This window comes from Columba livia, chromosome 1, assembly GCF_036013475.1.
Source record: "Columba livia isolate bColLiv1 breed racing homer chromosome 1, bColLiv1.pat.W.v2, whole genome shotgun sequence".
Lineage (NCBI taxonomy): Eukaryota > Metazoa > Chordata > Aves > Columbiformes > Columbidae > Columba > Columba livia.
Window position 1 is genome coordinate 166,774,689 of NC_088602.1, and position 26,851 is coordinate 166,801,539.

At 40.3% G+C, this 26,851-nt stretch overlaps 2 protein-coding genes across 9 annotated transcripts in view; one reads left to right on the forward strand and one right to left on the reverse strand.

Annotated features, from left to right (window-relative positions):
• The window catches only part of VEZT (vezatin, adherens junctions transmembrane protein), a 68,437-nt gene extending 44,481 nt beyond the window's left edge, over positions 1-23,956 (forward strand). For 5 of the 8 annotated variants that reach the window (XM_065043029.1, XM_065043039.1, XM_065043074.1 and 2 more), the window contains 5 exons: positions 1,070-1,401; positions 2,044-2,237; positions 6,716-6,816; positions 7,986-8,193; positions 12,229-23,956. In XM_065043029.1, the coding sequence (XP_064899101.1) occupies positions 1,070-1,401; positions 2,044-2,237; positions 6,716-6,816; positions 7,986-8,193; positions 12,229-12,800 (1,407 nt within the window). In that variant the 3' untranslated portion in view covers positions 12,801-23,956. Of the gene's footprint in view, positions 1-1,069; positions 1,402-2,043; positions 2,238-6,715; positions 6,817-7,985; positions 8,194-11,415 lie in introns of all 8 variants that reach the window. The other 3 variants (XM_065043066.1, XM_065043049.1, XM_065043057.1) reach the window with 2 other exon arrangements.
• Positions 19,463-26,851, reverse strand: part of C1H3orf20 (chromosome 1 C3orf20 homolog) — a 36,741-nt gene continuing 29,352 nt past the window's right edge. Inside the window, exon 10 of the mRNA XM_065043260.1 lies at positions 19,463-19,686. Within this exon, the coding sequence (XP_064899332.1) occupies positions 19,656-19,686 (31 nt within the window). The 3' untranslated portion in view covers positions 19,463-19,655. The remainder of the gene's footprint in view (positions 19,687-26,851) is intronic.

Here is a 26,851-nt window from a genome sequence, read left to right on the forward strand (position 1 = left end):
AAGCATTTAGGTTTTTGTATCACTGTTCTGAATGTTTTGCTCTTGATTATTCACACACTGGAAAAAAACTGTTACTTGTCCATTGTAGTATGAGTACAAAGATATAAATATATTATTACAAATCCTGTAGATTCAAAATCTCAGAACAAGTGAATTGTTAGTCCTTTCTGTAGATGAGAGGGGTGGAAAAAAGCATGATGGTAATTTCCTTGTCTTCCTTGGTCTGAAATACGTGGGAACAGATTTCAGACTAACCTCATCCTCACCTACACTTGATCCCTTTGAATAAGGACCAGTATTACAGAGAAAAGTATCATAACCTTTCCTTTTCATTTTTGAGATGTAAGATATTGCTGTTCTGCTATTGTCTACTGAGCCAACAGTCTTCTCTAAACTAAGAAAACAGTTCTTTCCATTTAAGTGGAAGTTCTTGAGAAATTGAAATTGTGGGTTTCTTTGCTCCCAGCTTGACTTGGTCTATATATGTAACACAGTCAATCAATTCCTTTCTTAGAAGCCTTTCCCTCCTTAGTGGCATTGGTGAAATTTCTCACTTTGGCTGAAAAAAACAAACAAACAAAAAAAAAAGTTAGTGGCTCAGCTTTCTTCATATGTAGAATGTTTTTTGTACATTGCAATTAGACTCACGTTTCAAGGTTGGGTGTGGGGCAATGCAGTAGTTAGCAGATCACAGAAAAGATAGCTTGGTGTTATAAAGGAAAAAATGTCTTTGCCACCACTGGAATTTTGGCAGCCCTTTGTGAGCTGTAAGGCACATGGAGATTATAGCAAATAATGAGTTTGCCTGATGAGAATATGAGTTTTTAGGCTTCTGACAACCTTTTGAGCATAATTGTATATAATATCCTTCATCAGAGAATTAACAGTCACCTAAGGTTCACAAAATCTGAACCTCACATGGTCTGGGATACCTTTCAAAAACATTCAGCGGATTTTCGAAGTTCCTGTTTCTGGCCAAGGACTGTTTTCCCATGGTGTATCCGTACATGTACTTTGGAGGCTGGCTGTCTTCCCAGGTGCACAGGCCTCACCCTGCCCTGTTTTTTAGGTCCTCTTCCAGCTCTGGGTCGGGCAGAGTTCCGAATTCTTCAGGAGGCTGGTGCTGCTCCTCTCCCCAGCCAACGCGTCCCCCAAGCCCTTGGTGTCCCCCGAACGGCTGCCTCATCACATCTTGTCTGACGTGACTCAAGGCCTACCTCACACACACGCTGCCTGCTTAGAGGAGCTGAAGCGAAGCTACGAGTTTTATCGGTACTTCGAAACTCAGCATCAGTCGGGTTTCGAACGTGCGGCCAGAACGAAGCAGAAGTCCAGGGAGCTGAACAGCCTTCAGACAGCAGTACGCAGCTTGCAGCTTCATCTCAAGGCACTGCTCAATGAGTAAGTTTAAATGCAAATTAAGAGAATATGCCTGTAGGGAGAAGGCTTCAGACTTGAGTTCTTTGGGTTGTCAGCTTGTATCCTGGGTTAAAAACACAAAAGGCAGATAATGTATAGTCATTGCACTCAAAAGCATATCTTCACATAGTATGGGGCCAAAGATCCTTGGTTCATTACGGAATCTGATATTGTTTCCTGGTTATTCTTTAAGTATCTGGTGAAAATTCAAAGCGAAGCAGTGCATTAAGATCTTGCCTCACTTTTGTCACTCCCTTGAAAAAATATGAAAACATACTTACCTTTCTGTGATTTTGCAGCGTGCCAAAAGCTTTGTAAGAAAGTTCAGCTCATAGTAACTTCCTGGTAAATATTTTTAAAGGCTCATCACTGCCTGGGTGAAATAGTTGAAACTGTCCTAGTACTTTAATCTTACATATACGAATTGCTATAATGAATGCAGGTGAGCCATGTATGATGTGGAGAATGGGATCTTATTTTTTAAAATTTTGGGGCATCTTTGAGGAGTTGGCTTAAATAGATTATTAAAACTTGAAGAAAATAATAGGTTATTAACTAAAATACTTGAATGGTCAAGTCAAATATTTATTATTACTTATTTTTGCTCATCTCCTCATCACTTAGGGTAATAATTCTTGAGGATGAACTTGAAAAACTTGTTAGCAGTAAGGAGACACCTGAGTTGACAACAGAAGCCCATCAGGTTCTGGAACAGAAACTAAAGTTTATTCAGCCTCATATCCAGGCAAGCAACAGCTGCTGGGAAGAAGCCATTTCTCAGGTGGAAAAAATGAGTGGAAGAAACCCAAATAAAAAAGGTAAATGTGAGAGATTAATTCAGCAGCTAAGTGGATACACATTAGAGATGGAATGGTCAGATGAATCAAAGACAACATGTATCAGAGTTTTAGCTGAAGGAGGTCTTACAATCATACAATTTGAAAGACTATGTCAAACTTTTTCATTGTGATGACCTAGAAGGTTTTGTTTCAGCAAAAAATGTAAACATGTTAACTCAGTCTGTTAGACGTGTGGATTTAGATTGTCCCCTTTCCATGTGTAGACTGTTAGTGGCTTTTTGCCTTTGATTGGTGAATCACATCTGAAGGGGCAGGATTTTGATGAATTGTCCCTGAGATTTTAATTTTTTTGCTGTATAAGTTACATAGTTAATTAAAATGACAATAGTGTTGTCATGAAACTTCCTTGACATTTCCTGGAACATTTTAAATTGTTGAGGATGTATTGAGCATGTAATACCCACTTACTTGCACTGTCAGAGAGAGTGAGATAATTTTCTGTGTGCTTGAAAGTCAACACTGAGCAGCATATCTCAATGTTCTGCCTTACGTCCCTCTCCTCAGTGACCTATATATACTGTCTATGCTGTTCTCACAGCTAGCTTAAATAATGAAAGTGAACTTAGGCTCTCCTAACATGGAGTTGAACCTGTAATTTCTAATATTTCTTTTTTTTCCAGAAGCTTTTCTTATTGTCCTAGGAAGGCACAGCCCAGCATCTGAAAAATGCTGGTAATGGAGACTGCATTAGGAAAATTATGACTTGGGGTATCAGCAAGTTGCCTATAGAAATCTTAAATTTGTAGTGAGCTAAGCTCTTAATAGTACATGGGTTGTATATCCAGTAGATGGGTGAATATTGCTATGGGCCCAGAGGCATGCAAGTTGACCTTGTTCGTGCTTACATCAGAACTGGGAGCACTGGGAGGCCTAATACAGGCTCCATGCAGGTCCAGACACCATATAAGCAAATTTGTGTGTACTTTCCCCGATAGTCTAGTCTTAACAGCTTCCCTCTCAGTGCTGCGTAAAACAACCTGTGAGGATATTCGATGTAGTCTGATACATTTGTGTGTGCTAGCCTGTTGTGTTCTGTTGATGCTCTTCACAACCAGCAGTTCCATTGATCTTTTTTTTTTGTCTTTCCTTAAATGATCTTTCCAGACTGCCATAGTATTTTTAGTTATTTTAGTTTTATTTTTACTTTGTGTATGAATTTCACGGCAGGCACTTCTGTTATAACTTGCTTCCTTTTAAAGTTCAGTACAAAAATAACTTAGTGTGTGATCTAGAAGGGAAGGATTGCGTGGGAAACACAAAACAAAAAAATCCTTCACTTTCACTTTTGCCCAGTGACTTTCCTGGAAGTGTAGCGGGGTTGAATCTCTGTTTTGCAACAAGTCTACTGAATTACTCCATGGGAGCTACTTTTAAATTATGTTGGTCATTGAAAACTATTTTTATCTGACTAAATTTGTCTTTCCTGATATACTTCTAAGCAGTCTAGCTTCTGTGAGTTGAACTTTTCAAGCTGTGCGTGAAAACAAGTCTGATTCTTCTGCTGTCTTTCTACAAGTCTTAACAGCTGGTCTTTCGGTCATGGTGATGTGAATTACTTCATTGATTATCTAATTTTTTTCCCCAATGGTTCCCAAAAGCTCTTTGGAAGAATATGCCTTCCTGCTCAAATAATACAGAGGCTAAGCACATATTTCTTTTGTCCTTATGCACTATTATCCAAACCCCAATGAGTCTTTTGACAAGAGCTGTGGAGAGCCCCATGGTAGTAAGACATTGTGTCTAAGTGAATGCCCAGCACTTTTGCTGCAATAGATGTTTAGTTCAACTAACTAGTTCAACCAGTAGAGCAGTGGGAATGCTGTTTTCAGTGTCAGTTATGAACACCATTGAAGGAGCTGTTTCTGATGGCTTAGACCCAATTTTGAGAGGAAATATTTCATTACATAAAAGCTGTATTTATTTGTGTGATATTTTTAGCAGTATCTCATCATTGTGCTTAGTATTTAAACAAAATAAGCCCTTTTTGCTTCTTCATCTATAGATACAAAATGTATCCAGTATTTAAATGTACTGTTTGCTTGGGTTTCGTTCTTACCATGTTTATATACTGACCAAAAATGTATCATAGAATTATAGAACAGTTTGGGTTGGAAGGGACCTTCAAAGCTCATCCAGTCCAACCCCCTGCGATGAGCAGGGACACCTTCAACTAGATCAGGTTGCTCAGAGCCCCATCCACACAGAACCGTGATTGTCTCCAGGGACGGGGCATCTACCACCTCTCTGGACAACCTGTGCCAGTGTTTCACCACCCTCATTGTAAAAAATTTCTTCCTCATGTCTGGCCTGAATCTCCCCTCCTTTAGTTTAAAACCATCACCCCTTGTCCTATTGTAACAGGCCCTGCTAAAAGTCTCCATCTTTCTTATAGGTTCCTTTTAAGTACTGAAAGGCCGTGATAAGGTCTCTGTGGAGCCTTCTCTTCTCCAGGCTGAACATCCCCAGCTCTCTCAGCCTGTCCTCCTAGCAGAGCTCTTCCATCCCTCTGATAATTTTTGTAGCCTACTCTGTCCCCTCTCCAACAGGTCCATGTCTTTCCTGTTCTGAGGGCTCCAGAGCTGGACACAAGACTCCAGTGGGGTCTCACCAGAGCAGAGCAGGGGGGCAGAATCACCTCCCTTGACCTTCTGGCCACACTTCTTTTGATGCAGCCCAACATATGATTTGCCTTCTGGGCTGCAAGTACACATTGCCGGCTCATGTCCAGTCTTCCATCCACCAATACCTTCAAGTCCTTCTCCACTGGCCTGCTCTCAATATCAGTATCTTTGTTTGTCCTTTTTAGTTCCTACTCATGTCAATTTTCTACTTCAAATTTAACTGCATGCTTCAGCTTTCTTTTTAACTTTGCATTTAGATACTTCTGGAATGTCGAATCTTTAGCTCAGCCCAGGCAACTAGGGAATTACATGCCTTCCTTGTTTGTAAAAGCAGGCAACTGAGCACCACAAAAATTGTCATTAATGTGAACTGCCTGCTTTCAGAATACCATCCTTAAGTATTCAATGTATACACTAGAAACTGAAGATAGGGATAGGTGAGGCTTGGCAAGGTTACCTAGCCCATTTCCCTTCTCAAGGGTAAATTAGTGTTTGTGAATAAATGGTGTTTGTCTGTTCCTAAAAACCTCTCTTCAGAGACATTTTACAGTATTTCCAGACATCTACTCTAGCACTTAACAGCATTCGCAGTAAAAAGTTATTACTGAATATAGACATCTCTTGCTGCAATTTAAAAGTGGTACTTTTGATCCACCCAGAATGGAAATCCATTTCCTCTTTATAGCTCTTACATTTTTGAAGACAGTTGATATGTTTCTTCCTGTCTTCTCTACATGACTCTGTGTCCTTCGATTCTTCCCTGACAACTATATTAATACTTTATTTAGTCCTCTGATAATTTCCACTGTTTTCTTTTGGACTCACTCTACTTGGTCCACAGTATTATTGAATGAAGGAGCCCCAGCCTGGGCACTATGTTCCATCCACAGCCTGATCAGTGCAAGAGTAGAAATGTAATTTCATGTGTCTAATAGTCAGGGCTGTTGTTTACACATGCTAACTAGTATGTAGTTTGGCTTTTTCCTTGCATCAGGGTATAGTTGACTACTAGGCTCCTCACCATCAGTATCCTTGCAGATTATCCAAATGACAGCAAATTTAATGAGCTGAAACACTCTTATTTCGCCCATTGGAAATATTAAAGAGTATTGCTCTTGAGACAAATCCTCATTCAATATATTGTTCCTGTCTGAAAATGGTAACTATACTCTGGTTGTCCAAGAGACTGTTCTGTGTGCCTAATAGAAATTCTCCTGGCCTATGCATTTTGCTTATGTCAAAAGCCGTCCTGAAAGCAAAATGTAGAACGTCTTCAGCTTCTTTCTAGTCATAAGACCTGTTAGTGCATTGGAAAATGAAACTGGATTGATTTGACATCTTCTTTTCTCAACAAACTCACACTGGCTGTCACTTATCTCCTTGCTACCATCCAAATACCTACCTGTAAATTTTGCTTGATTATTTCTTCCAGTATTTTCCAATGATTTTAAGTTGATTTGCCTATATTTTTTTTTTGTTTACTTCTCTTTTTAAATTTGGGCACCAAGTCTCTTTTCTGGTTTTATCAATTTCTCTTGCCATCTGCAGGTTTTCAAAGTCTGTAAAAATGTTGACATTTGTTAGTTGAAGTATTTCAAGATGAGTTTCATCAGACCCAGCTTATATCAAAATAGCTGAGTTATTTAAGTGCTCTCTCACATGATATTTCAAGGTATTCTATAATAACCAGCCTTCTTACCTTTTTGTGTGTGTGTGTCAATTGTGCCTAATGAAAATGCCTGGACCCTGCCTGAGTCAAAAACATCACTCAACCCTTTTCTTTTTTAAAATCTCTTTTCTTCTTTCTCCCTAAAGGCAAACTTGAAGTTTCCTGTGACAACCTACAGCGTACTACGGTACCTTTAACACAGCCTGCCATATACATAGAAAACAAAGATCCAATCCCTGAAGAACAGGTAAAAAAAAAGACTATTTAAAATAATAATTTGGGCTTGTTTCCTCTATCCATTCCTTTTTCTGTTGCTTGTGCAATTACCTTCTTGTCCTGCGAAGACAGATCAAGTGCTATTTCAAAATTGGAATTAGAGAAAAAAAATGATGTATATTCCTTTTGCTGTCCCATGGGGAGGTATCCCCCATCCTGGACAAAAAAGCACTAGCATTCACTTCTTGTCATATATATCATTAGAAACAAGTGACAAAAGGAGAGCAGCCACACAAGTCAGAGGAATTCAGAAAAAAAACTGTGAATTGCTGAAAGGCAATATATAAAATACTTGTGTATTGTTTGATGAACTGACACAGCTGCAAAAGTGATGAGCTCCAGAAGAAACCAGCCTGTCTTCAGTTTGAGTGATCTCTGCATTTTTGGATACCCGAACCAGACTGTGACAATGAACAGTTTCATGTTTTTTGGGGAACTCGGGTGTGATAGTTGGGCTGTCCTGAAGAGAGACTGGCGTCCTCCATCACAGAACTGAATGGGAGATGCATTCAGAAAACAGACTGAACACCCGTGCTCTGCTCTGTCCCTCCCTCACCTTCTCCCAAGCCTACCCCTTGGGTATTCTCTCTAAATTTTTTCCATATCAAAGAGCTGGGACTAACAACTTTACTGGCTCTCTGTTATAACATAAATAGAGCTCTGTTTTTTCATCCTTGTAAGCCAATATAGTTAAAATTGGAGGTTGAGTTTGCTGTTCTCAACATCCTCTTAATAAGGATTTACGTAAGTTAAATAATTTGTAAGATGCCTGACTGAGGAAGAATTGCTTAAGATGTAAATTAAAAAAAAAAAAAACAACAACAACTCACATTGGCATTGCTTATTTCCTCCTGTAATTATGGGGAAATGGACTCCCATTTTCAAGGTGTATCACTTGATCATACTTGTGTATGAAAGCAAATCTTAGGTGACTCCGGTATTGTTAACTTGCAGTGAGTGGACTTGCTCTAAAATTATACAAATATAACTGAGGTCAGTGTCAAGTCCACTGGCTCTGCTCAAACAGAGCTCCATCCTGTTACTGTGTTTGGCTTGTGTTGATATCACTTGATTGTGCACCAGATTGTAGGACAGGGCCTACACTGACAGTGAGGATCAAATTTTTCTTTCTTTCTTTAGGAATTGGAAGCATATGTTGATTATTCAGATACGGAGAATGAATACAAAAGGGAAGATTTTTACTGCTTTTCCCAGGAAGAAAGAGAGAGACAAGAACGAGAGAGACAGGAATCTAAGAGGGTGTTACAAGAATTGAAATCTGTGCTGGGATTTAAAGCTTCAGAAATAGAAAGACAGAAATGGAAACAGCTGCTATTCAGTGACCATGGTAAGCATTGCTTTTGAAAATCAGTTCCTCTTTAAGAAAGGGTAGGTGTCTGTTTGCCATCAGCTGCTGACTATGTTAGAATTTGGACAGTGCCGAGCTGTAGTAGTGTCTTTGATAGAGCTGTGTGGCCTCAGTTTGGTATTCTCTTTATATTATTTGTAGCAATCATTTTACTATATATTGGGAAGAATTCAGAGAAATGGGAATTTGGCTCTAAACAAAATATCGAGCTAAAGTATTAAACGCACAAAAATATTAAGACAGCATAAAGAGAACTGTCAGGCTATAAATGATGCAATCTGAACTAACATTCATGGCTTTCCAGTAAATATGAATTTTAATCAGGGTGCATAAACAAATTACTTTTCAGAATTTAAAGAAACCGTCAGAAATTATCCCAGACTTACAGAAATTTGTAGGTTGAAGTGAAGAGCTAGACTTTGAAATATTTAAGGCTCATGAAAGAGTAAGACTGGCTTTTGTTTCTATGAGAGAGGGAGAACACAGAATATAGTTTCAATTGAAAATAAAAACCCTAACAAGAAGAGTTCTTCCAAACAAGCCTTTACTAACTCTGAGGGCTGCTGGGTAGCTCCATCTACTTGCACTTGAAGGCAGGAATATGAAATTTTTTCTTGCCTCAATACAACAGTCTGTCTCTGTTCCAGCAATAAGACTGAATGCAACTTAGTTCCTTTCACTGATTGAGCTGATTGGTTTATTATCTTCAAAACTGGCACTAGTTTGTCTTTTCCTTTTTCCCATTTTCAATCCTTTCTCTTTAAAGATAGGTTAGGAAGAGCCCTCTAAAAATTTTGTTTTCTATGTTGTGAAGAACAGCCCTCAAGTCTTGCAAAATATCTGAAGATTCTGCCTCTGCTAGTGTGTACCAGAAAAAAAGACCATGGGTTGCATCTTTCAATAGTTCAGTGGGAACACACAGTAACAGACCATACCTATTTATGAGACTGTTTCTTTTTACATCAAACTCACAAAAATCTCTCTTCTTCACAATTCTGTTCTTTATGTCCATTTAGCTACAACTATGGTCAAAGAAATCACTTGGCTGTTGGTTTTGACTCCTAGTTGAGTTTAAAAAGCTAAGGTATGAGATTGCATCAGAGCCTGCTCAAGAGTAGGAATTCCATGTTGTCCTTCTGGTGCTAGATGCGACAAGCACACAACTCTTCACATAAATATCTTCAAGTCTTCCTTTCCTCCCTGTTGAAGGGAGAAGGAAGGAATCCTGCCTCTAGTTTGAGTCTTGGCAGATCCAGTGATTGCTGCAGAAAGAGTCCTTGTCAGGATAGCTTGCATAGGGTATGTCCTTATCTCAGCCCGTCTGCATCAGTATCTTCAGGCCATTTGCTGCTGCAGCTGGAAAGAAGCAGCTGACTCTGTCATCTTCAGTAGATGTTCACCTGAAAGCCTTTGTGGCTCCTTTCCTTTTCCCTTTTCCCTTTTTCCTTTTTCCTTTTTCCTTTTCCCTTTTTCCTTTTTCCTTTTTTCCTTTTTCCTTTTTCCTTTTTCCTTTTTCCTTTCCTTTTCCTTTTTCCTTTCTCTTTCCCTTTTTTCTTTCCTCTCCCCTCTCTATTTCTCCTTTCCCTCCCTGTATAGATATTATCTTGGTTTAGGATTCGAGATTCAATGGTGGGGAGGGAGGAAAGTGTGATTTCCTCCAGCTGCCTTAGACTAATCATTGATTACTTCCATCCTCTACAAAACTGAAAAACATGAGGGCAGTTCATGGAATAATTAATATTGTCTCCTTTTGGCTCAGAGACTGTGTCTAATCTGAAAGACTGATATGGATGGCAGACATAAGATCTTCTCCTGTTTTTTAAGGAATTTCTACATTTTTTCTTAAAAACCCCCACAATTCAGCTAAATATGGACCCCAACAGATTACTGCTGCAGACTTTAATTGATTCATGCACACGAGTCATTCCTTAAATAAACTTTCTGTGAGCTGTGCTTTCCACATTTGTGGTTTGTTTTATCTTGAAGATTTAAACCCAGAAATGTTCATATTCTTGTCTCCATTGGCCCAAGCCAATGGACGGCTGTGATATCACACATTTTCATAGCCCTGCTTTTACAGGACAACAGTATTCCAGAAATCTTGTGCTCTCCTAACTTGTGATTGTTACGAACAAAGGTCCTGAAATATTCAAAAGTTTTGATCTGTTAGTGAAGGCACCCAGCAAGCTGTTCTGATTTGTTAGGGTCTTTGGTTTGCTGAAGGAAGGGCTGGTCAGGGTTTGCACATCAAAGAGGTCAATATGTTCAAAGAATGAAGCATGAAGTCAACTGGAGATGGGAGGTTGGATTCCCGAAGAAAAACATCATCTTAGCAGAGCAACAGGCTGAAGCACATTTGCCCAGGACCAGCACTGTGGTAATACAGCTTACAGTCTGGTCATGGGTAATGTACGGGAGTGTAGGGGAGCTTCTGGTTTGGGTCTTTTGGCACCCTGTTGAGCCAGTCAGTGAGGTCTGTGAAGTTGTTACTGGCTTCATTTTCATTTGTCAGACATTCATAAAACAACTTTCTTCTGGTGCAAAGTCACTTGTAGCCTTTCCCTGACCCTTCTCCTCCCTGAAAAGTTCGTTCTGTCAGTGGTTGCGTTGTACCCAGCTGTTTCCCTTGCTCCCACCTTGTCCATACAACAGTTCTCATACAGCTGTTTCTCGGATTTGGAAAGCTACACGCTGAGAATGACGAATTCCACCTTGCTTATTACCTAATCAACTCAGTGAATTGGCCAGCTACCAATCTGAAGTATCTATTTATTCGTTTGAGAAGTTTTGGCTTTGGAAGTATTCTTGGAAGGAAGCAGGCAAGAAGTTTGTTCCCAAATGATAAGATTACTCTGCATATTCCTGCCTCTTTGAGCAAATGGGCAGAAATAAGCAGCAGCATGTTTTTTATAAGATGGGGAAAGAACTACCCCATTAAGAACTGAGATGAGTCGGGTGCAGTGCTCCTTTGATACGTAAGGTTTTAGAACAAACAATATAATACAAATTCGAAGCCACAGTCTCTCAGTATGCTAATGACAATAATTATCAATGTAACAACCATAATGATGCGCCTGCCTTGAGCTAGCTAAAGTAAATATTACTGAAATAGGATGCGATGGAAAAACCCTAATATGGTACTTTTTGTTTCCCGTGAAAAGTTTATGTCTTTCCCAGAGTTATTTTCATCTCTGCTTACAGGGGTAAAGTCAGAATGGAATTAGAAAGGGAAATGCTACTTGGGAATCTGCTGTTGCCGCTCTCATTTATGTTCGTGCTGCTACTCTAATGGAGCTACTGCAGTTTAGGGAATCTCTTACTTGGAAATGGACATTATATCATTTTCTTAAAACGAAAGACGTCTGTTCTTCAAGAAGTGATTGTACCGAGTTATACTAACCCTTAACACTGGGAGGAGACACTTCCTGGCAAGCATCCCGTTGCTGGCAATGGGACTCGCTGCTGCTACTAACTTCGAGAGGCTAAATTAAACCAGACTTTATTTGTGAGGACACCTTACCTGCCTGTATGAATACATGTTGTATTTCTGTGTTGTGGTGTATGAGATCAGATACTGCCTATAAGGACTTGTTCCTGTACCAGCTGTCTTTATTGGATTAGGTAAAGTGTTGTTTAAAATGAAGACAGTTCAAATCTGTATACAGTGCAGTAGTTGTACTTGTTTTTTACTTTTAACACTGAATGCATCAGCTGTGTTTGATGCCAGTTTTAAACATCATCAATTTTGTGTTGTCTCTTCACATCACAGATTTGAAGGAGTAGTTACAACAAGTAGCTATCACATTTCACCTCAGCTTTGCCATTAGAAAACACTGGTTTATTTTAAGTTTTGTTTGACTGTGTTTTTTGTTTCTGTTGTTTTGATTTTGTTTGTTGGTTTTTTTTAAGCCATTTTGACCCTTACACCCTTGCATCTTTTCAGACACAAATAAATTATTTATATATAGCAGCTTGCTTTTAGTTGTCATTTAATTTTTTTTCCCCCTTTTTAAGCTGCAGTGAAACCCTTGTCTCCTGTAGAGCCGCTGAAGCTACTAGATAATTTGGAATCACATACGAATTCAGATACAGAAAAGCAGGACTGCAGCCAAAGTTGTGATAACTCTGAAGAAAAAGACTCTAATCCAGAAGTGAATGCTACTGATAAAAGCAGGACAGAATATTTGCATGAAGATCCTGAGATGGAGAAAAACAAAGACAGTGCTACTGCTGAAGGTGTTCCTACAGGAGCTGGAGAAAGAATGTGTTATCAGCATGAAAGGGAAGGTGAAGAACTCAAGCCGAGTGATATGGATGGAGTGGAGGTTTCAGAGTCTCCCTCTAAGGATGCATTACATTCAAAAATCAAGCAGAGGCTGGCCCAGCTCCACATATCAACAGATTTAAACTTCACATCTGGTCTGGCTGCACAAGTTGCTGCCAGGTCTTTTGCTTTTACTACAATGCAAGAAGAGACTTTTGGAGATGAGGAAGAGGAGGAGGAAGAGAAGACACAGGAGTGTAAAGACCTTGAGGAGGATTGTGAGAATGAAGACAGAGGCTCTGAAAGTGAAGGAAAAGTATAAGTCTGAGCTGAACTTTGTTAAACTAATAGCAGGCAATTTGATGGGAAAAAACTGGGGGGTTGAAGACGCAAATACTGGAGGGAAAAGGACACCTAAATCTAACACATCTTGTTCCCTAAGTCTGATACACTAAATAGGACTTCTAAGTACACTGAAAATTTGCAGGTAAGAGAAGTTTAGGCTGCATCCAAGAAATAGTTGGCTGTTGCCTTTTTAAGATCCTAGTGGTGGGTTTTGGAATTTACCTTTGTGTTTTCTGTTTTATTTATTTATATTATAATGTATTGTGGGTTTGGTTTTGTTTTGTTTTGTTTTTCTAAAAAGAAGGAAAAACGACATATTGAATTACAACAGACTCCGTTTTGGTTTGTTTTTTTCCCTCTCTCTCTGATTCTGTTGTCATGGTATCAATGTTTGTTCCAACAAAAAAGCCAGAACATTTCTTTTGGAAGAACCTGAACTGTTCCCTGTGATCTTCCCCCACCACTTTGGTTTCACTTCTGGTGTCTGCAGCGCGTTGGCAAAGCCACCGTAGGCATTTGTGATTCTGTGGCTAGTGACGTGGCTCCCAACAAAAATGTAGATTTTTAAATAAAAACTTGAAAGAGCTAGTATTCAATGTGTCCTGGAGTATGAGGCTGAGATAGTATGAGGTTAGTCATGCTTCATATTAAGGTTTATTTAGAATTTTATGAAGGGTTAATAAATGATTTCTAGATGTTGTAATTCATGTTAGAGGAATGTGTAGTATATGTTAGGGAGGGTTATAAGCACATCAGTAGAAAGTACTATAGACAGCTAGAAGCTATCTGGTGGATTGATAATAGATAAGAAGTAAATACCTTTTTATTAAAACAGCTATTAATTATTTGTTAACCTTTTGTAAACTGAACCTTAATATAATTGTTTGATTTAATGATTGTACATTTTTGTTTATGTCCTGAAGTAATTTTCTTAAAGCAAAACTGTCTGAGTGTTTAACAACATATTTGCTTTTCCCTGATGTTCTTTTGTTACTCCTTAGATCACAACTATAACCTGTGCGTTTAAGAATCCATGGAGAGAACATGAATTGTGTATTTTCTAAAGTGTATTTTGTAACTTAGTTGACACTGAAGTCTGGATGTTTGGTATGAGGTTATGCAGCTCGGTTTTTTCTCTGTGGCGGTGTTACGAGGAGCAGCAAACTGATGCTCACCCCCCAGAGGAGCTGGTTAATGGTTTCACTGCATTCTCTTCCTTTTGCCCTCTGGCACCAAATGAAGCAAAGGTCTCACATCTCTCATGGCAAGAGAGATGCCCCTTTGTATGGAATACTCTACTCCGACCTGGACGCATTTCCAGTCACAAAACACCTCATCAGTTCCTTAGAGTATTTACTGTCTCTTGCCGATTCTATAGAATAAAGGGGGTTTAGATGGAAGTGGTTCAGAGCAGGATCTTTCCTAGGATGCTGTTGTGGGGAGTGGGGAAGCTGGTGAAGGGCAGCAGGTAAGGCTGGAACTCTTCACCATGTGGCAGAAAACAAGTGCTTTCTTTCAACCTCCCTCTCTTCTATCAGTGATTTTGTATGAACACTGTTAAATATGTGGATTTTTTTACAAACCCTAGGAGGTAAATATCAACTGATAGAGAAGGGAGTATGTGACTTACACTACTCTTTCACAATATAATACCTATCTTCTCCATCACACACAGTTTTGGAGAAGAGAATGTTTTACCATTCTTCATTAACCAGTAACACTGTGTTCTGTGCCCTTAATTTTGTGTAGGTGACTGGAAGCTGAATGGGTGATGTCTTGGGGAACTTGTAAAAGAAAAAAATAGATGTTTCTCATAGTATATTCAGAAGCAAAGCCTCCTCTTAGTGGTATATTCTTCTGTAATTTGTAAAGGTTAGACTAAATTGATGAAACACTTTTATTTTCTCTGTGGTAAGCCATTTTTTTTACCTCAAGTCTAGAACAACTGCTTTGGATAAATCATGTTTGAAGCATTGTCCATGCTTCTGAAAAAGAAGTCTTCCTCATGCTTGACTTGCGATCCTTGAGTTCACAAAGTGCCCAGATATTTTTTGTTCCTATCTAATTGTTCTGACTGCCTCAATGTATGTTCCATTCATACTTTTCCATGACCTAATCCACCAGCATCTCATGACCTGATGTTGTGTATCCTAGAGCTGACAGTACTGAACTTTTCCCATGGCATCCAAATCTTAGTTTACAATGTGTATAGCTACGATGCCAACTTGAAAAAATGGTCAGATTTAGGATACGAATGATCACTGTCCTCATAGTTTTGGATAAAGTCGCTAGTAGCATGAGTGCTTCACATTGCTACTAAAATAAGTTTCAGATCTTACTTTTATTAAAGCTGGTAGCTGTTTATTCTTTTGCTGCAGCACTTAGCAAAAGACCTGGAGAACCGACTTTGGCAGCTCACTTGGGACCCTGTTTTATCATCCGCTGGTCTTGGTGATGAAACCGGCCTAAGAAGCTCCGTCTATCATTAGTTGTTCATTTTCATCCATCAGCTGACTCAACACAGCTCTTTGTGGCCATGTTGTAAACCAGCTCGCCAAGTTCCTTTTGGTCAAAAATCCACCATTTTTAGGGGTTATTTCTCACTGTTCTTGTTGCAGTGATGCAGTTCACAGCATTTACCTCCAACCAGCTGTATCAGCACATACTGTGCTGCTGGCAGGAGACTCCAGATTGCTCACGTTTACATTATTGGCGAAGATGGGGTGGTGTGAAATTACAGGCTTGGCATTAGACATGAGTATGATCAAAGGATGACTTTTTTGAAGCAAGTTCTGATCCTCCTTTGAACAAATAGGTTTTCTACAAGCAATTTAACTGATCTCCATGGTCTTACTCAATGCAGTCTTAGAAGCTGCACATATGAACACCTGGGCTCACTTGCTTTCTCTGCCTCTCAACACATATGTATATATCAGCCATCAGGTCATTTATTTTGATTTATTTAATATTCTCCTGCAGAAAAATGTGGCTAACAGTGTACAGCACACAAAGCATGGCATCTCTTGATTTGATAACCAGGTTCCATCTACATATATTATGTCTGTTATAATCCACATTTCCTCATAATTATGTCATTTGACAGGACTGTGCATACATGCTGTAGGTTGCTTGAAGAACCTGACAGATTTCTTGGCAATCACAATTTATTGCTGCATTTAAAATAATATATATCGCCACACTGAAGTGTGCATTAGTGCTAAGGAGTTGTGTTAATATATTGAGCATGTCGAGGTCTGAATGCTGCCCTGTGTTCTTTGGCTCATTACCCTAGATAGGGATTTTTGTGAAAATAGAACATTTACCTCTTAGAACTCTGTAACTTTTTGAAACATGTTAATCAGGAACTCCACACTAAATAATGGGTTATGCCAAAGGATAGCAGCAGCCAAAATTCATTACGAAGAGCAGGGCTAACAAGAAGTGCATCTTCCCTATTCCATTTCCAATTAGCAGCTCTGTGAAGTTGTAAAGAAGCAAGTAATTATATAGGGTTAAATAATTTCTTATCCTCCTGACCTACCTGCACAGCACTCCAAGGGTGATATTTCCTTCTTAGGTTGGACTGCAATCTAACACTACATGTTTTATGTCATCTTTACAGCTAAAGAAGCAGGTAAAGGCTTAAATGTAGACAAAGATCTATGATATAAAGGTTACTTGTCTCTTTGTTGAAGTGTCCTTCATGACAAATGAAACAGTGCTGTAATGGAAGCATATTTTGAGAATTACAGATAATGGAGAGTTGTTCAAATGGTGTCAAATGTGCCTGCATCAACTATACACAAGATCCACAAACACGAAAGTTTCCGCTATCAGTTGCAGTAATGAGATAGTTTTACTCCTGACAGAGGATTACTGGGCGTCAATGAATCGTGCACTTCGTTATCCAAATACTTGATGAAATCAAGGTTTCAGACTTTGTCCTGTGCACGTTTATGTGTTTGTGACCTGACTGTTTACAACACTAGAAATGTTATATGCATCTGAGTGCAGAATTTGCAACTGTCTTATTATTTGCGAGTAAAAAAAGCATCTGAATGGTAGACTCTGTGGGGTTGTTGGCCCACACTGAACTTTGTAATCTTGCAGTCTGTCTTTTGTTTGTTTGTTTGTTTTAACAGAAACAAGGGGTCAAGCACACTGAACTGCCCTTGTTCTTTAAAGTATTTAGGTGAAGGGCTGATGTTGCTCTGCGAGTGGCTTGTTCCCAGGGCTAACTACTCTATAGAAGTCACTGGTTTTCATAGTGTTTCATCTGAAGAACAGGGCAGAGGGTGAGAAAGGCATCTGGTCAGTGTAAAGGGTCGGGCTGCTCGAGGATCTTGTCTGGGACAGGGACTAACAATAGATGCTGCGGGAAGAGTGTGAGAAAGGGAGATCGTGTACTGATGTTTCCCCAGGCTGTTCCCCATCGATTTGTGGCTCAGGGACTTCTTGAGCCACTGGTGAGGGTTATCAGCTTAACAGGTCCTGATGGAATCCTCTTCCATAAACTCGTTCAGTTACATGTTTGGTCAATTATTACTAGTCCCAATGCCAGTATGTGCTCAATTTTATTCCAGTCTTTTACAAACGAGAAGATTTGTCGATAACATTTTTTAATTTTCTTCTTTAGACTGAGCAAGCCCACTTCTCTCGGTCATTTTCCAGAGGATTTGGTTGCTTTCCTTAGAAATCTGTCTGGTTTTTGAAGTATCATGACCAAAGTGCAGTGCGGTACTGCAGACATAACCTCAGCAGCGCTGAGCATGGAGGAATAATCACCTCCCATAAAACGGTGAACATTTCAAGTATGTTTGAGTCCATATAGGAAAAAAATCTTTTCAGATCTTTTACCCCTGGCTATTAGGATGACAAATGAAAATATTTGGTCTAATGGAGGAGAAATATTTATTCACTGTCAGCAGGATTTGGCTGGACAATGTTTTTCTTTGCTAACAAAACAAAAAGTTGTTAAATCAAAATGATATTCCAACAGCTGCCACCCGGTCTAACACAAACTAAAGATGCCAAACAGCACTTGTTTAAATTTCATCTTGATTTTTCAGGGCTGCTCTGATCTCTGAATAAGCATGTGTCACAAAATTTATTATCACACAAGAATATGGATATATGGATATCTGAGATCGAACTGAAAGCTTCTGTGGCTAATTTTTAAAATGCTTGGAGGTGTGCCTTAATCCATCTGCTCATTATAATCAATTCCTTCATCTAGATGTTTTTGTTTTACCACCTTGAATTTTAAATGCCAAAAAAAAATACACTTTGATTTATTTGACTTGGAAATGTGTGCAGTAATCAGATAAGAGGTAATGGTTCTGTAACTGTGATAACAAGGCACGGTCATAGGCAGGGGTAAGATCTACCTGCCGTGAGCTTTGCTTTGTAGATGGATACAGCAATATATTGTAGTTTGAGCTACAGATCAGTGTGTAACAGTTCTTGATATTCTGCCTCACCTGTCATGCTGCCATCTCCAAGTTTTTGGCAAGTTTGTTCGAATACAATTTGACCCGACAACTTGAATACTCCATGTTACACTTTCTGAATTGAACACAGGATTCTGAAGAGCAAACTATCATTTAGTAGATGAGGAAAAAGGTTTGTTTCTTTGTTACAAAGTGGCTTATTTTAAAAGGGTTGAATAGGACCAAAACTGGAATACTTTCACACAGTCAGCATATTTTTGACCTTATACCTTCTCAGCTTTAAATGTGAAAGGCCTCATGGACAGTCTGCTGTAGGGGATGCAGTTCTACAGCAGCTTAAACCAATGCAGGTCCAGGCTGCCGTGGCCCTTCCGTGGCCATGCAATCTCAGCCCCTCCTTCAGGCTGCTTTTAGTAGCCACTCAGTGATTTAGGACGTGGATCTGGCTGAAGATGCATCACGGCTTTAACTTTCAGCTGCCTCTCTCAACTAATTCATCATGTGGTTGAAAGGGCACTTGTAGCGTCTCGGGAGAGCAGGCGGGAACACGTGCCCAGGCAGTGGGGAGGAATGCCAGAGCTCCAATTTAAATCAGTTTGAATTAATGTTTGCATGCTGTGAGTTGACACCATTAGTGTCTGTACTGAAGTGAGATAAACTCAACTCCATGTGTTGCTTCCTTCATCTCCATATTTTCTGTTGATTGAGGATGATGCCACTCATTAATTTCCTCACTCATTTTGACTCCACTTTTTTGTTCTTCAGGCCCAGGCTGCCCACGACCTGTTGTGTCTTATTTCACAGTCTCTCTAAAAGCTGTTTATTATACTGCCAGTAAAACTGAAATTATCACACTTTTTTTTTTCTGCTTACTGTTTTCACCTTTCTGGTTCCTCTGACACCCGTGGTCCTCTCTGTTTACCACCACTCTTAAGAGGTTCAGATTTTAAAATAATACAAGAATTATTTTTGTGTGTGTAACACAGCTTTATTCTTCTGTATCATCAGCATTGGAATGACTAGATCTAGAAATGTATGCTGACTTCCCTCTTGATTTGAGAACTGAAACAGAAGGTGGACACTGTAAGTACTGTGAGTGCTACAGTCAAAACAGAACCAATAATGTATGGCAGCTCAAAATTATACCACACTTGTGATGTATATTGGCTTTTATAAGTAATTCTGGCTTGCTGAAAAACACCAGTTGTGTTTTAGAAATAACTGCTGTTCTAGTACAAGGTCTCAAAGTAAGTGTCATTAGTTGGCTTGATTTGTGCTCAAATCTCAATATTCAGAGATTGCTTCCTGACCTTCTCCAGCTGCATGGATGAGAGTTGAAAATAATCTCAAATTTCCAAATAGAAAGTGACCAATGCTTTCCGTTACTTTGTGCTATTAAAAAGAGGTCCATTCCTAAATAAACAAAAAGAGAAAAGTCAGTGTTTAATATCTTCAGTAGTCATGACTAACAGAGAATCATGCATTTGATCTCAGTGGAAGCACCATAAATGAGGACTGTTGATAATGTTTGATTTCTCTGTTTCTAAAATAATAATAACAATGGGCTTTAAATGTATTATGGGATAAAAGCCAGAAACCTGTGAATTGTCCTGCAGATCTTTTATCCAAAGCCACAGCCGGTTGAATTTAAACAAGTTCACGTTGTCTGTTCCTGCACTGCTCAGTATGACGCTGTACTCAAGGTTTTTAATGTCCTAACGTGAGTGTTCACAGACAAGCCACGTGCACCCGCGTGCTCGAGCTCTGCAAAGCTTGTCGAGATCAGGGAACAGTGCTGAGTGAAACCTGCACATGAGTGGAACGCTCCACACACATTTTGGGTTTATTGTCTCTGTTTTGCTGTGTTGCAGCATCCACGCCATGCGCGATCCCACTCATTATCTTTTCCCTTCTCAGCTTTCCTCTTCACAGGCCACACAAACCAATTGTGGAGGGATATTTTGTTTGTTTCTTACCTAGGTTACTAACCGATAATGCACCAGGGAGTATATTTCCAATAAAAGCTTAGACATTAATGGCCACACTGCAAAAGGCGGGGCCTGGGCACACAGATGCCGGAGATTCTCTTCTGGTTTGACCTTTTCTGGGAAGGGTTGTTCTGGGGTGATTGACTTTGAGGGTGCTGACCAAAGTTCCATGACTCTGCAGCAATCTTTTAAAGCTCCAGTATCTGCCAGGTCCCTTCTTTCCTCTGGTGGTCTCTCTCTTAGCAGTCTTCAGCTTTTCTCCAGCATTCTGCTGCCAGCTCCTTAGGAACTTTAGGTGCTTAGGTGCTTTTCCCTTCATTTCTGAACCTGTTGTCTAAACTTTATGACATAGCAGGTTAGGGGGAATCCACACCAAGGTGCTGCTGTGCATTCCTGGTCATAAACTCACAAACAGAAGGATACTTAGGGCTGGTAGCTTGTCTGTCCTGACTTTCCTTCCAGGGTGCTTTGACCTACATTTCAACCTGGCCCTCCTATTCCTTCCTGGACTTCAGAACATTCACTTCCAGAAATCTCCCCCCTTAATGATCAAAAGATGGTAATGTCTCCCCAGCAAGACCGATCCTTCAACACACGTTCCTCATTACGTGAGCTTTACTTGTTCTTTCCAACAGAAGGATGGCAGAATTATGGCTGAGTCTGCATTCCCATAAACAAGCTTTCTTGTTGCTGCAGGAGGGGTTGGAGATGTGCTCTCCCGCTGCTGTGCCATTGTGCTCTGGCTCCACAGCTGCCTGGCCTTGAGCTCTGGAAGCTCTGGGTTCTAACAGTTGTGCTTAAACCTTTCCCAGTGTCAAAGAGCACGTGTTTTCAGAACACATTTACTACTCAATCTCCCCCAAATTGAACCATTTTGAATTTTTCTTGAGTGGCATTACTGGATTTTATCTTAATTTGAGGGGTTTGTGTGAGTTTTATACATATATAGATGTATACACAAACACACACTTCATATTGTACGTGCGTATTGCCAGGCATCACGCTGAAAGGCTTGTCTAGCAAAGAGGTGGAATTTTCCTCATATCAAACTTTCCAGTTAATTACTCAGAAGGTAAACAAAATCGTAATTCCTGCTATAGTATCTAATGGCAAAAGAACAGAATTCTCTTCTACCAAGCAGGCTGTGTGAAGGTATTTTAAATGCACGCTGATTTTACACCTTTAATTAGAAAAGCTATTTAACTTCTTTTCTCTTATGGAGGCTTTGCAGCAGAGCTGCTGTGAGTGCCTGTATGCCCATCTGCCCTGTCTTAAACATGCAAATAAATACATGTTCCTCAGCATTTCTTGCCTGCTAAGTCTTAGTGTTTCCTAAAAAAGGGCCTAAGGCCAGTGCAGATTGCCAGGAAAACCACAGGGAAGGGAAAGAAAAGAAACTTGATAAGCTGCTGTTTAAATGGCTAATAAATGAGAGCTAAAATATAAGAGGAAATGTTTAAAAGAACAAACTGCAGCAAGAGACGTCTGGCAGGGCTACAGAGGGAAATCACATGTGACACACTCTGAAGTTTGCAGGCACTGGGAAGGATCCACAATTTCTCTTCAGTGTGAAGTGGAGACAGGAAACATTCACCAGACTGGCAGTCTTCAGCCGCTCTTAAAAAAACCTCTATTTTATCTACATTTCGCTTCCACAGGACGACTCAGTCCTGCTGTGCTGGTGTATCAAGCTGTGTGTAAATCCATCTCCATATCTCTTCCTTTAAGCTCTGTCTTATGTCAGTCTCTTTCCTATGACTGCACTGGGAACCCGTGTGGTTTGGCTCCAGTGGGAGCCTCTTCTGCACCCGCCCTGCCGGTTGCTGGTTCTGCTTTAAACACAGGTGAGGAGATCAGCCTCAGCAGGTCCGTACAGCAGGAATGAAGCCTGGGCCTGGCTGGCTGTGCAAAGGCTCCAAGAACTAAAGTTCTGGGTTGGATGTAAGCAGGAGCACGATGACATTCCCGAGTTCTGCCCTTACTTTGTGATAGAGTTTCTCACCCAAACTCTTTTGTTGCTCTTTTTCTTACTTTCCCACTTTACCTCCTTCCTTTTCCCCATGGATATGAATGAGCACCTGAAGTCTTTTTTGACATATTTGATGATATGCATCACCAGGACTATTTTAAAAAAATTTTGGCTGGGTTTCGTTCATTTTAGAAGTAGTTTTCTCAGTTGTAATGCTAATCACTTTCAAAGTCTTTTTGGTTGCTTTCATTTCTTCAGCATCTGCAGTAAAATTCTGCCTTGTGACTGCATGTATCGCTTTTTCTCCTTATCCTGTATTCCTGACAGCCGCCTAGGTGGTGCGGATCTGGCTTATCCATCCTTCAGTTAGCGATGATTGAATGGAATAGGGAATGCTTTTACAGGGACACATAAACACTGTATCAGCATTTTGTTGGATCTGTTTTCTTTATAATTCTTCTTTCATCCTGAAGATGAAATTAATTTTAAGCAATCCTGGCAATAGTTAGTGCCTGCAGTGTATTTTGCTGGCTCCTTAGTACAAGCACTTTAGTAATGAACACTGGTTACTCGTCTAAATAAGTGGTGACTGAACAAAGGATGTTTTTCTTTGTGGCGTAAGCTTCCAGTTGCACTTTCCCATCATCTTTCAGACACCTGTATGCTGTGCAATCATGTGACAACTATTAGCAAAACCCTTTTAGCGTGACATACATGGCTAGCTAAGTGGGGCTTTAGGGAGACAATAATGTGTCAAGGAGAACTAGCAGCAAGTAGATCTTTAACACAGCAGCCAGGCTTAGGTGCTCTGCGGGTGTCTTCTACTTGTCTAGCTGTAGGACTCTTAAGAAAAAGACTTTATCTGTACAGTTCAAAAGTGCCAAAATAGTGGCAACAGAACAGACTGGCTCCTTTTATCTGCAGCTTTGCGGCTCACTCGTAAATAATAGACTTTATTATCAGAGCAAAGGCTGTGTTCTGCTGATGTTAGGAGCTGTGGCTGGCGCACACCTCTTCCTGTAAACTTTCCCTATATTGGTTTTAAGGTTTACAGCTACTGACCGCTCTTCTCGCTTAGGTGACTCACTCTCACCTAATTCACAACCCCAGGAAGGAAAGTGGAGAGATGACTGGGGAAGAAGGGATATAATTTGATCTTGAAAGGCAAGAGGAAGCTTGGTGAGGCAGTAGTATTTATTCTTATGTAGTGAATCTTGCTGCCTAATCAGTGCATAATTTGTTGTGCAGTACAAAATATCTTGCTTATTCTTTGCTATTTTCAGGTTTGTTTGTTTGTTTTCCTATGGAATACTAAACAGATCCAATGGCTGCTGTTATTATAAAAGGAGAAGCCTGTCTACCAAGAGGGGTCCGTAATGTTTTCCTTTTCTTGGAGATTTTTTGAATGCTAAATTGCCTGTGTGTATTCTTCATAATGTACCATATGCAAATATTCTTCAGGAATTGATACTACCACTTCAGACCGTCAATATTTTCTATGTACGAACTGTACGTTTCCTATACTGCCAAGAATGTATATATATATCTATGAAGACTTAAGATTGTATCTTTTTGAGCAAGCCTCTTTCTTCAACCATGTGAAACTTTCTTCCTGTTTCTCAAGTTCTCCGCTAATTTATTAGACACTTGTGTTATACTGTGTACTTTTTTGTATCAGCTGTACTGCTGTATTTCTCCTTTCTCTCATTAAAACCTGTTCTTCTCATCCTTCTACTGTGCTGCTTCGTATTGGAAATACTCACACCATTATCAGGTAACCTGGTCTAGTGTAATGGGTCTGGCTGAGGAGGAGCCAGACCAGTCCTAAAAAGCCAAGCATTCAGACTTAGATTGTTCCACTGATGCCAACATGTGATCAGCTCTACTGTATTAAGCTTCCCTAGGGTTTTTTTACAGCACAATCCATACTTTTATAAGATAGTTAAGAAGAAACCTAGAATGCGATACTTGTGGTATAAGCAAATGGACAGGACACAAAAAATGTACTGAGACATGAAGTCTGTACATCTCATGGATGGTTGTTTCTGCTGACATATTGTAAGAAACCTGTGGTCTTCCAGACTGAAGCAGGTTTTGAGGAGAGATTTGGGAGAGGAATCTAAGGGCACTTTTTTTTTTCTAGAAATGTGTCACAGTATCACAGTATCACAGTATGTTAGGGATTGGAAGGGACCTCAAAAGATCATCTAGTCCAATCCCCCTGCTGGAGCAGGAACACCTAAGTGAGGTCGCACAGGAACATGTCCAGGCGGGTTTTGAATGTCTCCAGAGAAGGAGACTCCACAACCCCCCTGGGCAGCCTGTTCCAGTGCTCTGTCACCCTTACTGAGAAGAAGTTTTTTCTCAAATTTAAGTGGAACCTCTTGTGTTCCAGCTTGATCCCATTACCCCTTGTCCTATCATTGTTGGCCACCGAGAAGAGCCTGGCTCCATCCTCATGGCACTCACCCTTTATATATTTATAAACATTAATAAGATCCCCCCTTAGTCTCCTCTTTTCCAAACTAAAGAGACCCAGCTCCCTCAGCCTTTCCTCATAAGGGAGGTGCTCCACTCCCTTAATCATCTTCGTTGCCCTACGCTGGACCCTCTCCAGCAGTTCCCTGTCCTTCTTGAACTGAGGGGCCCAGAACTGGACACAATATTCCAGATGTCTCACCAGGGCAGAGTAGAGGGGAAGGAGGACCTCTCTCGATCTACTAACCACCCCCCTTCTAATACACCCCAGGATGCCATTGGCCTTCCTGGCCACAAGGGCACAGTGCTGGCTCATGGTCATCCTGTTGTCCACCAGGACCCCCAGGTCCCTTTCCCCTACACTGCTCTCTAATATGTAATTTCCCAACCTATACTGGAACCTGGGGTTGTTCCTGCCCAGATGCAGGACTCTACACTTTCCCTTGAAAGTGTCCTTCAACTTAAATCAGTGAGTTCTCCATGCTGTCTCCATGCTTCTCAACCTACATCTAGGCCAAGAGGAAAAAATGAATGGAGGGTAGGACCTGTTTGCTTTCTTCCACTAGAGAAACAGCTGATTTACAAACAAGAAATCACTCCATGGACAGAGAAATGATAGTATTTCTTTGATCCTCCCAGTGAAAAGCAAGATTTTCAATGTTTCACTGATGCTAATCTCTTTCACCTGCTCTCTTTGACTCATTGACCTACAGCTGTACTCTCAATAGTATCTGTACCATGGCATGGTATGCAGGAGGAAAGAGTTCCAAGAGTTCCAAGGTCCATCCCAGTGGACCCAAGGTACTGAAATAAAGTGAACAGAACATGCATGTGCACCTTTGTACAGAGTATTTGGCAGTTTTTGAGGTCAGGAGATCAGCTGGCAAGATGGAAGATACCAGAAGCATGCGCGTGTGGAGAACCTGCTGTTTCATCTGTAATTAGACACTTAAGGATGAAATTAATCACATCTTGAGCACCACCTATATAGTTATAGTAGTGTATATGGAAATAGCTATGTCACCTGGCCTTGTTTTTCTCTCAGACTCCTCACCACCCTCTCCTTCATTAAGGCTGTTTTTCTACCCCTACTTGCACCTGCTTATGTGCTTACAGCCCATGCATGGAAGAACCCTGTGGAATGTCCCCGTGGTAACACCGTAGGATTTCTTGTCATGGTGCTGCGGTAGCAAGAAGCAGAAAAGCCCATGTAGAGTAACCATGCTGGTTCTGACCACATTTCATCGGTTATTCTTCGATTTAGGTTAGGTAAATGCCCATCTGTGCAACTGCATACATTTGCTTCTGAAGTTGTGTTTCGGGATGAGGCCACAGTGGGAAATATTTAGGAAAATTCTGGTGCAGAGAAGAACCAGCACAGGGAATTCCACAGGCCAGTGCAGCCTTTCCAGTCACTTGGAGAAGCGTTTGCAACACCACCAGCCTAAAGCCAATCTGTCCTGATTGCAATCAAGAAAGCTCCCGACTGACTTAGAGGGAAAGCATGGTAGGTAATTAATTAATTTGAAAATGCTACTGTTAATTACCTGTCATATTTAATCCCTGACTTTACTACTCCAGTAATTGTTTTGTGTACACATGTGAAGTGATAAGCTTCCTTTAGAGAAGAATGGGCTACGGCCATAAAATGTGCTGTTTTCTGCTGTGGTTCAATATAAATGAAATACATTGTTGGGTTAAGGTAAAAAGAAATACTAGAAAGGAACAGACTTTCTGTGACCTGTCAAAGCCAGCTAAGAGCAGCTCAGCAAAAGATGGCACGCTTCATTTTGGGCTATATCCTGTGTTCTTCTTTGCTGTCACTGCTGTCAGCTGCTTCTCAGCTATTAACAGGAGTTTAATAGATTATCATAATCAGCACACCCTGCAAGATATATTGGTTAAATCCATAGTGGAATGCAGTGGACTTCTCATTCATACCAGGCACTCTGAAGTTCTGGTTTGATTGCTGGTTTGCAGCACCACTAAATTAGAAATAATGATGTGGTTCCCAAAAGCTATGTAATAAATACATTGCAAAAGTGGCGATTATTTCCCCTTTCTGCCTGTCTTTGTTTCTGCTTTGGAAACTTGTACAAGAGGGCAAACTGTTGCAGTATACACTTTAGCTCCTGGGAATGCT